Genomic DNA, 12,047 nt, shown 5'->3' on the forward strand with positions numbered 1-12,047 from the left:
CAGTCAACTAGAGTCTAGGGCTGGACCTGCAGTAAAATCAGCTTGATGACTTGACGTTAACCTCCCCTTTTGGTGTTCTGCTCTGTGGACACACGAATCTGGACCACATTAAGTCAAAGCCAGTCAAAAGGAACACACATATCTATCTCACAACCTATTAACATAGGATTATCCTTAGCCAAAGTCCTTGGCTTACACATCTCTATATCACCAACATATTAACCTGCGCTTATCTATAGCCAAAGTCCTTAGATTATGACCTCAGGGTTGCTTTTGCATAGCTAGTTTATTGCAAATGCTATCATTAGCACAGCACAATGTGTTCCTTTTGAGGTGAGGTCTTGGCTAGTTTTACACCTGTCACACCAATTAGGATTTGGTACACTTTGGCCAGGCCAGGGCGTCATTCTAGTCGAGTTATACTTTATTGTTAGTAAATTTATCTTTGGGCGTATGCTTTTTGAGAGCTCATGAGGATAATCATACAAAACAACTCTACATCTTTGGTGAAAACATACAAAACGTTCCATAAATTTTCACAGAGTAGAAAATGCTTGGAATTTTCCACATTTTTCTGTCAGTTCCGTGTATTCTTGTGGTAGACAGTTTTGACAAATTTTATGGACGACCATTATTTCATCTGAAAGCACATTGTTAGCCTCATAAATGGCTATAAAACAAGATGATCCTTATCATTTTCACCTTTCTTTATTATACCCTTTTATCTTTTGACAGAAAAAAACTAAGCCTATCCAAAAGATCTCAAGATATGCAAACTATTCTCATCTCATTTCTTATCTCCTTCCTATCAAAGATCATTTGTGGCTTCCTAGCCTTACTACCATAATTTTTCTTACCATTATTAACCCAATTATCCCATCTCTACCCAGCACAAATGTATCTCATGGATGGTGGACATGGTGCACTCACCATGCCCCATGTCTGTAGCTAGTCATTGAAAGGAATAAAGATTCACACACTGAGAGTAAAATTGACATCTAAGTGGGCGATTACTATGCATCAGCTATGTCACACGGACTCGGCTAGGGAGGCGCCGCACCCGAGTCGACACGCCCCGACACGGGTGCGGCTTCGGACTCGGCCCAGACTCGGTCAACGCCGAGTCGAACTCGGTCAAAAAGTCGAGGCCGAGTCCGTCCACATTTTGGACTCGGTCAACTTTGACCGAGTCCAAAAATGTCCATTTTAAGACGAAAAACAAAAAAAATCATTTTTTATATAACTTTTTTAAAAATATATATATATAACCAGACTGCAATGCAGTTGCACAGTCACAGACTGTGCAACTGCATAGTCTGACTGTGCACAGTCTGTGCAACTGCACAGTCTGTGACTGTGCACAGTCACAGACTGCATTGCACAGTCTATGCAACTGCAGTCCATTTGATTGGGGATGTGTGATCTTTAAGGGGAAGCGTGATTCCTCCAACGAAGGGTGAGCTGCCTACTAGAAAGTTGCTTCTCAGTGTTCAGGACCAATACTTTGAAATATCTTTCAATTTATCAATTTAAAGGAATATAAATACAATACAACCAGGATTTAGCCAGAGCAAAGGTAACTGAAACATGAATGTGCCCTCTTCCTGTAAGATGTATATGTAAGATGTATATTTTCATATGCAAGTCATATTTTCTCTACTGAAAAACTTGATATTTTTATATATTCATGTACTGATAAATGACAATGAAATTGCCAATAAATTTTTTCTGTTGCTATGTTATTGCTTCTATATATATATATATATATAGCCGAGTCCCCGTGTCCAAATTTTTTTAAATTGCGCCGCACCCGCGTCGCACCCGCACCCGCACCCGCACCCGCACCCATGTGACATAGTGCATCAGGTGTCTCCATTGTGAGAGGGAAAATGGTGTAAGTGGCATTTCCACCAATTTTCAAGTGATTGAAGGCAAGAATCAGTAATAATCATAAAAAAATAAGATGGTTTATCCATTTTCTTACCTCCAAATGTATTAGTGATAAAAGGGCCTTTGCACACTAGACCAAAAGAACATTGAAGTCATTGACAAATTGCGTATACGGCACATATCTACAGGAACATCTTGTTTTTTTTTGAAGAAATAAAAGATGATGCTATACACAAGTTTATCTCAAGATCATTGCTCATTTCTCCATGTGCATGGTGTCACTAACCAGTGCTCTTACATGCTCCTTCCGCTTAGAATCTTCAGCAAACACCATCTGCTTATGGTAGTGTGCTACTTCCTGTCTTAAAAAATTGGAGGAAGTAGTTAGCGTTTTGCACCCCAGATTTGTCCTGGTAATGTCTGCCTAAACTTAGTCAGTGATTTTAAAGAAATGGATGAATTATGAGTCATTATTAAGCCATTTAATTTCTCATGAGTTGGGAAATTATAATCTGAATTTGGTTCCAAATTCTGGTGGGCCTTGAGTTGAACCCTTTTCGACATTTTTGTGAGGGCTGAACTGAATGAATGCTGCCTAGAGTTTTAAAATTGTTGGTGCAAGAAATCATGGAAATAAAGGTATGTACTGTATATCATTTATTTCTGATGCTATAGTTCGTTTTATTTCTGATGCTATAGTTCGTTTAATGTGTTCTACAGATAAGAACTCAAAATTTAATGCCTTGTGGCACTGATATATCATGCTCTGAAAGTTAATGATTATTCTGATGGTATTGATCCTTGTTTCTTGTGTAATGCTAATTTTTCTTGCACTTTGGAACCTTTTCAGTGTAAAAATGAGGAGGAAGTGGTTGCTGTCATTGCTCATGAATTGGGGCATTGGAAACTTAACCATACATTGTACTCATTCATTGCTGTTCAGGTTTGTTTTCTTTCATGCTAGAAGGTGATCATGTAATATTGAAGTGTTTGTTCATATTCTTTGTTTGATTAGTTTTTATTTTAGTTATGCTTATCTTTATTCAATATTTTGTTGGTACATGAAGTTGTCACCATGGTCCTTATGTATGCAATCGCAAATTGTAGCTCTAGTTAATAAAAATGTAAAGGTGTGCAGTTTTCATGTTACTTTCTAAAAATTTAGTGCAGAGTTGATTGTTACAATTTAAGGTTTAAATCCAGAGACTAGACCAGAATGTTACAAAAACTGCTGGATACTTTTTTTTTTGAGAAAAGGATACCGACTTAATTGTTATATACAACAACAACAACTACGCCTTCATCCCAAAACAATTGGGGTCAGCGATATGAACCAAAAAAGAAATTCATTTTGGGTCTTCCACATGAATCCTTTTCCTCCAATCATTTCTATCCAACGCCATGTCCTCGGTGAGGTTCAAAGCATTCATATCCTTTCCTATCATCTCCATCCAAGTCTTCCTAGGCCTACCCCGACCTCTTTTAACTAATATATTTTCCCATTTCTCCAACCTTCTAACTGGAGCATCATTAGGCCTTCGCCGAATATGTCCAAACCACCGTAAACGATTCTCTCGCATCTTATTTTCAATGGGTGCAACACCTACCTTCTTACGTATCTCTTCGTTCTGAATCTTATCTTTTATTGTATTTCCACACATCCATCTAAGCATCCGCATCTCAGCTACACTCATTTTTTGAATATGATGTCTCTTGGCAGCCCAACATTCCGTACCATATAGTAAAGCGGGTCTAATAGTCGTCCTATAAAACTTTCCCTTCAACCGCAATGGCATTCTACGATCGCACAGCACTTCAGTAGCACTTTTCCATTTCATCCACCCAACCTTTATCCTATGATTTACATCTCCATCAATTTCTCCATACTTTTGAATGATGGATCCCAAATATTTGAAATAATCATTCACCGGTATATCTTGCTCACCAAGCTTCACTACACTCCCATCACTACTTCGTTGCTTACTAAACCGACATTCCATATATTCAGTCTTACTCTTACTCAACTTAAAACCTCTAGCTTCCAATGTCTGTCTCCATAATTCTAACTTAGCATTAACCCCAGCTCTAGACTCATCAATCAAAACAATATCATCAGCAAACAACATACACCACGGTACATTTTCTTGAATTGATCTCGTAAGCTCATCCATCACTATCGCAAATAGGAAAGGGCTTAAAGCAGATCCTTGATGTAACCCAACCGTTATCGGAAAATTGGTTGTCACCCCTCCACAAGTGCAGATATTGGTTATTACTCCTTCATACATATCCTTAATTATACTAATGTACTTGAGAGAAACACCTTTCTTCATTATTGTCCACCAGAGAACGTCCCTAGGTACTCTATCGTATGCTTTCTCCAAATCAATAAAAACCATACGCAAATCTTTGTTCCTCTCTCTATTTCTCTCAAAAAGTTGTCTAAGAAGATTGTATAGCTTCCATAGTTGATCTTCCAAGCATAAAACCAAATTGATTCTCCGATATCATGACAACCTTCCTCAACCTAGACTCAATCACCCTCTCCCAAAGTTTCATAGTATGACTCATGAGTTTTATACCACGATAGTTTGTGCAATCTTGTATATCATCCTTATTCTTATATAGAGGCACCAAAGTACTCTTCCTCCACTCATTAGGCATCTTATTTGTCCGCCAAATCTTGTTAAAAAGATTTGTCAACCATTCTAAACCTTTCTCTCTGAAGCATTTCCAAGCCTCGATAGGTATACCATATGGGCCAACTGCCCTTCTTGATTTCATTTTCTTCAAAGCCTCTGAAATTTCTTTCTTTTGAATCTTGCGCATGAAGTCACGATTCATCTCATGAAAATGAATGGACAAGTCTCCAAGATCTTGAGCATGACTTTAATTAAATAGCTTATCAAAATAATATTTTCATCTCTCTTTAATCTCCTCATCTTTGACTAAAACCCTTTGCATTTCATCTTTGATACATCTAACCATACCCATATTCATCGATTTCCTATCTCTTATCTTTGCAAGCCTATAAATATCCTTATCGCCTTCTTTGGTATCCACCTTGTCATAAACCTCCTTATATACCTTATCCCTCACGTTCCGAACTACTTTTTTAGCTTCCTTCTTTGCTATCATATACTTCTCCAAATTCTCATTATCACGACTCTTAGATTTCTATAACACTCTCTTTTAACCTTAATAGCTAATTTGACATCCTCGTTCCACCACGATGTATCCTTACCTAGCGGTGCACCGCCTTTAGACTCACCCAATACCTCCTTAGCCACCTTTCTCATGCCACCCGCTATCTTATTCCACATTGATTCTGAATCCTCCTCAATACACCAATCAGCTTCCTTAACTACCTACTCTACAAACATTCCTTGTTTAGCTCCTTTCAGTGCCCACCACTTAATTCTAGGATCTATCCTATGTCTATCCCTTTTGCGGCATTGTCTAATTCTAAGATCTAAAATTAAGACTCTATGTTGTGTAGCTACACTTTCTCCTGGTATAACCTTACAATCGATGCAACAACCCCTATCTCTCTTTCTAAGTAGGAAAAAATCTATCTGACTCGTATTAACCCCACTTTTAAATGTTACTAGGTGAGACTCCCTCTTCCTAAACCAAGTGTTTGCTAAGATCATATCATAGGACAAACAAAAATCTAAAATCCTTTCTCCACTTTCATTTCTTTCTCCTATACCATAGCCTCCATGGATATTCTCAAATCCATCCCTACTAATGCCTACATGTCCATTAAGGTCACCGCCGATGAAAAGCTTTTCTCCATAAGATGTCTCTTGTACTACTCCATCTAAATCTTCTCAAAATTGATGCTTAATGGAATCATCTAAACCTACTTGAGGTGCATAAACACTAATAATATTAATAATATCCGTACCTAATACTAATTTAATAAGTAAAATTCTATCACCCTTCCTACCGACCTCAACTACATTATCTATAAACTGACGACTCATAACAATCCCTACTCCATTCCTATTCCTATTTATTCCTGTATACCAAATCTTATATCCCCAAGGTTCTATCACTTTAGCTTTCTCACCTACCCATTTGGTCTCTTGAAGACATAAAATATCAATCTTTCTCCTACACATAACATCTACTAACTCTACCAACTTACCAGTTAAAGACCCTATGTTCCAAGTGGCTAACCTAATTTTATGGTCTTGGACTAACTTCTTTACCCCCACCCGTCCAACAAAGTGAGGGAACCCTTGCCTATTTGACACCACACCCGGGCGCCGGTGTGACGCGTCGCTTCTGGGCGACGACCTAGCAACCCTTGCACATTTATCACTGCCTCCGGGCCTAGAGAGTACAGCGCGTCGCTCAGTAGGGAACGCCCCAACAAAATTCTCATATTGGTTCATTTTCATAGGATATGACAAAGTTTTTATGCTGGCTGTCACAGGCCTACCGCAACCCTCCTCCTTTATCCGGGCTTGGGACCGGCAGTGTATAACTACACAGGCGGAGTTCGACTTAATTGTTATATGATTTAAAATATTTTAGCAGGACCTCTGGGTTTATCTTTGGCTCTGGGTTCCTTGGCATCAGATCTGGTTCGCATCCTCCATGTTGATCATATTAATCAAGCAAGCAGTTAAAGCTGTGCCTAGGTGTTTGCCCAATGCCTAGGCATTTGCCCAATGCCTAGGCGAATGGTGTGCACAAGGCAGATGCCTACCGGCAATTATAAAAAAATTTAAATTTTGTTACATTAAATGCCAAAAGAACAAAGCCATAGTTTGATATTTTTTAGAATTTTCATAATTTTCATACATTTTAATATTTTAAAAGAAACCTTTTAGTAGATCTTCTCTAGGCTAGGGTTCTGGTACTTAGACCTTGTGCTTTTGACTACATAATTAATCAAACAAAAAGCATAATTTACACCTAAACGTAACCGAACCTGAAGTGGTATCAGAAAACTGAAATCTCCAGTTAATCCCCAAAAATCTTAGAATAACTAGGGTTCTTGGTAGTTGAACTTTTCAAATCTTGATACACATTTTATCAAACAAATCAGTATTCCTTTGCTATTTCACTCTTGTTCATATCAACTGCAAAAGTAGAAATGCTGTCTGTGAAATCAAGAGTCCTCTTAAATCAGTTCTCACAATGCTGACAGGGTGAGACCAAATGAGGTATATAAAATGCCATAAAAAACATCCAGTTGGACTTTATCTGAGGCTTGAGCCATTTGAAAGCATTGATCTGAATCTGGGCCAGAAAATTTGATTTCTTGAAATAATGTCTTATTGTTTTAGAATTTCTCAAATCCTTCAAAAGCCTTCAGATTGTAAAAGATCCAGATTGTGGTTGATTTTGGTTGACTTCAACTTTTCTAACTGGCACTGATGTCCAAACTGTACATGAAACTGCATTTGAACCCCATAACTGCACTCCAATGTAGCATGGCAGATGTATAAGATAAATTCAGTCTTCCTATTCCCCCAGGGGGCTGCAGTAGTGGGTTCCAATAGTAGGAGGAGGCGGAGGTACCACCAGAAACAGAAGCCATAGGGAAAGCAGCCCTCAAAGTAGGGGCAGAGACAGAGTTAGTTGGTAATGCTGCGGCTTATATGACAACAGGTGTCTAGTGCTCGTTGTCATTGTTCAAGCGGCATGAGCAGTATAATCACCCGAGGCATGGGCCAAATCTGGTCCATATAAACCGGGAGGGAACAATCCATCAATTTGGAAATAGAGTAATTATGTACAGTTAAATAGGTAATGCAAATTAATGAATGACAAGTTTTCTCATTTTAAAAACCAGGACAAAATAGATATTAAAACTAAATTGCTGTTACATTCAATAATTTAGCACCATGTTTTCTGTAATTTAACGATGCCTGGATTATTTGTATATACTTTGTTTCTCCAATGCGAAGTTTACTTCTTATTTCCACTTTGCCTGCATCTAACAGTGTTTCAAAATGTTCTGAGCCACCTTTATATTGGAAAGCAGGTTCTCACCTTTATGCAATTTGGGGGTTACACACTTGTAAGGAACTCAAAGGATCTCTTTCAGAGTTTTGGATTTGAAACACAACCAGTACTTATTGGGCTTATCATTTTTCAGGTATTGCCTTTTTTCCCTCTATTAATGGTCCAATCGTTTTTCTGAAAGGTAACATGGGAAGCTACATATGAATGGATAGCTTAGCAAAATTAGTCTGATTAAAGTATGTTAGATCCTCGAATAATTCTTAAGAATGGAACACCATTTTCTTATATAGCTTATTTACTTGATTGCATTATATGTGCAAATATTAAATCCAGACATACTATTTTTTAATTATAATATCATACCTTTCGAATAGCTCATTTATGTTACCATTGAATTATTAACTTCATCTTCTAGTTCTCATTTATTGTTTACTTTAGCTGGTAACTGCCAATGAATGCTTTCAGATAAAGAGTTAAATCTGTATTTAATGTTATACTGAATATAACTACCACAGACGGGTGTCCAATTTTTTTGGACAGTTGCATGTTAAAAAGTCATGTATCTATGTGTCCAGCCATGTCCATGTCAGTGTCCAGCTGTGTCCGAAAACTAACACCTTGGGTGTCTATGTAACATAACTGCATTCTGGCTTTTCTTAAACACAATCATGGACTTCCCAACCATACATGAGTGCTGGCATGTGGTGCAAACTAAGTACTTCCATGAGGTATCATCCACCCGAGCAGCACTTGGTCATGGTTTAACTTCAAGCTTCTTGCATTATTTTGCTCAAGCTGCATGTTTCATTTGCTCCTACTGACCTAAATGTTTTCATTATCACCCGACACTTTTCATTTTCATGCTTGTTTGATTGAACAAAATGCAATTAGTTGGCAAATTACTTGATCTCCTGTTACCGAACAACTGTAAGTGGTTGCCATTTTTTTGGAAATGTTTCATGCATTTTGGGAAAGTTTGGCAGTTCAAGAAAAGAAGTCAAAGGGAAGCTTTGCCTACTGATATTCTAGCGAAAAATAGCTGTTAGCCTTTCTGACATTGGATTGTTCTTTGCAGCATACGGTAATACCCCTTCAACATCTTGTAAGCTTTGTTCTTAATCTTGTTAGTCGTGCCTTCGAGTTTCAGGTAAATCACATTGATTTTTAGATCTTTACAGTAGCAGTCCATCTAAGTGCACAGTCTAACTGCTTGGTCTACAATCTACAGGCTGATGCTTTTGCAAAGAAGCTTGGCTTTGGTTCACCACTGCGAGCAGGGCTAGTGAAACTTCAGGTGTGTACGTCTCTGCCCCTCTGCTTATTTGAATTGGGACTAATGTACAATATTGCATTCTTTAGGAGGAAAACCTCTCAGCCATGAACACAGATCCATGGTATTCTGCCTACCATTATTCTCACCCACCTCTAGTTGAGAGGCTAGCAGCTCTGGACGCCTCTCGCAAGAAAGCAGATTAATGCAATTGATTGTTGGATTCGAACAGTGAGTGAAAAGAGCGCCAGAATTTGAGCTTTGGAATCAGCAGTTTGTGTGCTTATCGTAAGGCGTGCAGGTCTCAGACATGTTGGCTTAAGTGATTCCACTGCATCGAGGTTTACTAATTCCAGCTTACGTTCCATGGAGCCTGATAGCAACGATCCTTCTATTTGTTTCCATAATGGTTTGAATTTTCAGAGTAAACATCTCTATAAACTGGACAATGTTGAAGATGAAAATTTGGTTGTGGATGCGAAATTTACTTTTTGCGGTTTGATTTTTGTGGATGATCAAGGTGCGTTAAAAATCAGCGTGACAATACAGAATGAAGAAAAAGCAACTGTTTAAATACCAATTGCAATTTAAATGGCATCTCTCGAAAATGTGTTGAAGAGGCAAATGCTTAGTTTCTGTGACCAGCTTTTTTTTTCTTTCTATTTCAAATTGTTTTCTAGATCTTTTATCAGTATTAGGTGATTGTAATGCAGGATATTTGGCTCATTTAGGCAATTCAATCTGTACTGTTTTGCGTAGTGCGGAAGTCCCCAAAAAAGTCTCAGTGCTTTTCATGGTATTGCAGTTATCTTTTTAACTGTTTTATCAATAAGTTTCTCTTGGGATTTCATTAAGAAAAAAGGGAAAACCAAGTCGTGTGATTTACATTTCAATCATTGTTCTCCACATGCAAGTGTTGACATGTTTCACCCGGACTAAGGAGAAGGGCTTATCCCTTGCTCTCATTAATGCAAGGTGTTTGGTGGAGTAGCAGGGTCCTTGGTCACTTGACGGTGGTCAGGGTTCCATTTTCATAAGTGTTGAAATCTTTGCATTAATGAGAGCAAGGGATAAAGTCAAGGGATAATCCCTTGCTTATCCCCGGGGGAGTCTATGGGAGCAAGGGGTGCATCACGGGTTTACACCATTGTTGTTAGAGGCGAACACCTCAATACCTGAAGTGTACGCCTCAGAAGGGAAGTGCAAGCTCAAGGAACTGAGGTGCTATAGGGAGGTGTTTGCAGGCTCAAAGTGCATGCTTCACATGGGTGAAGCGCACGCTTCGCTTCTAAGGCGTACGCGCTTAAAACCTTGTCACCCAGCGATCAAGAACTATCGAAACCTGTTGATCAAACCCCATTGCTCAAACCCCCGGCGGCCAAAACCTATGGAATCCTACGACTTGACGATCTTCTTTCAGGTATGGGAGTCGTCTTTCTCTGTGATTGAGTGTTTTGAGGAAGGTGGTAAAGATATCGTGGTAAAGATATCAGGTGGATATAGGGGAAGGTAAGAGGGATTTGAGAAAGATGGTTCGCAGGCAACTAGGTTTGATAAGGGTGACAGTGGTCAGGTGATGGAGGAGCAATAGTAGGCAGAGAGGGTGCAACGAGGAACTTGGGAAAAAGGGGTTTCCCTCTCTCTCTGGCAGGTGTCTCCGATAATGGTGGTCCGTGGAGGAAGTTTGGCATGAGCCTTCGACAATGGATCTCTTTCTTTGGCGAGGGACGATCTCTGGCAGAGGTCTCTCTCCGATGATGGTGGCTTCGGCTCGGAGAGAGAGAGAGAGAGAGAGAAACCATTCTTTCATTTTCTTGTGCTCTCCCTCATTACCGTTAAGCTTTCCTTTGTACTATTGGGCGACACCGCCTCGCCCGATCGCTTTCCCAAGTGGGGTGTAAGTGGGTCGGATCCAAATCAGATCTCAGATCCAACAAAAGCTACTTCCAGCAAATATAATACTTAAAATATGCAGATTCTACATGTGAGTCTGTACTCAAATCCGAGTAGGAAGTATTCAAATTCGGATCTGATTTGATATTTCTTTAGAAAGACCATACTTGGATTCGATAAGGATTACATAAACCAAACCAGATAAAATAATATTTTTTTTTACATTGAAAATTGTGGATGGAACTCGAGATGGATCTGATTTTGGTATAAAATTTCATAAACCATATTGGACTTCATGGGTCTGACCCGAATAGTTAATCAGACTCCTTTCTTTGTTACCAAACCTTGACCCTATCAAATTTAGTACGGGTCCAAATTGGGTCATACCCAACCCATAGCATGGTCAAAATAGTAAGAATCAACTAATTGACAATTGAATTATGATTTTTCAAAGTAAAATACGATTTTATAAGGGTTGAAACTTTGTTACATTATAAGATGTTGCTTTAACCCTTGTAAAAACTTACATACATGTTGGAATAACAAAATCCAAACACTGATTTCTATCATGATCTAGTTTTGTACAATAATTGAGGAATTAACTTATTTTATATTAATTGTGCATTTGAACTCTATTATTACAACAAAAATTTTGTGCATAGAAAGTATTTCTAGAACAGGTCGATTTGAGATGGCCCCACGTGTATTCAATATGATTTCATGATTGTAGATATAACTTGTTTTATCTTGCACTATGAGCCTAACTTAATTGTAGCTTACATGTGCATGAATATAAGAAAATGAATAATACAAGTTAATTATAGAAAAGTAGTCTTTATTTTATATTGTCGTTTATTAGTTGTTCTCATTTAAAATTTTTATTATTCTATTAATATTATATATTTTATTATTTTGATCATGAAGCTTACGCTTCAACGCCTCGAGGCTTATGCCTCGCTTCATAACAGGCTCAATGCCTCGCTTCGCCTTATCACATTTAACAACGTTG

The 12,047-nt window shown here is 38.4% G+C and overlaps 1 protein-coding gene across 1 annotated transcript in view; it reads left to right on the forward strand.

Annotated features, from left to right (window-relative positions):
* The window catches only part of LOC149832869 (CAAX prenyl protease 1 homolog), a 32,453-nt gene extending 22,683 nt beyond the window's left edge, over positions 1-9,770 (forward strand). Inside the window, exons 10-14 of the mRNA XM_090014751.1 lie at positions 2,741-2,833; positions 7,895-8,008; positions 8,951-9,022; positions 9,104-9,169; positions 9,235-9,770. Coding sequence (XP_089870877.1) covers positions 2,741-2,833; positions 7,895-8,008; positions 8,951-9,022; positions 9,104-9,169; positions 9,235-9,351 — 462 coding nt within the window. The 3' untranslated portion in view covers positions 9,352-9,770. The remainder of the gene's footprint in view (positions 1-2,740; positions 2,834-7,894; positions 8,009-8,950; positions 9,023-9,103; positions 9,170-9,234) is intronic.
* Positions 9,771-12,047: the final 2,277 nt, after the last annotated feature.

This window comes from Nuphar pumila, chromosome 7 (genome assembly GCF_984573655.1).
Source record: "Nuphar pumila chromosome 7, dmNupPumi1.hap1.1, whole genome shotgun sequence".
Taxonomy (NCBI): domain Eukaryota; kingdom Viridiplantae; phylum Streptophyta; class Magnoliopsida; order Nymphaeales; family Nymphaeaceae; genus Nuphar; species Nuphar pumila.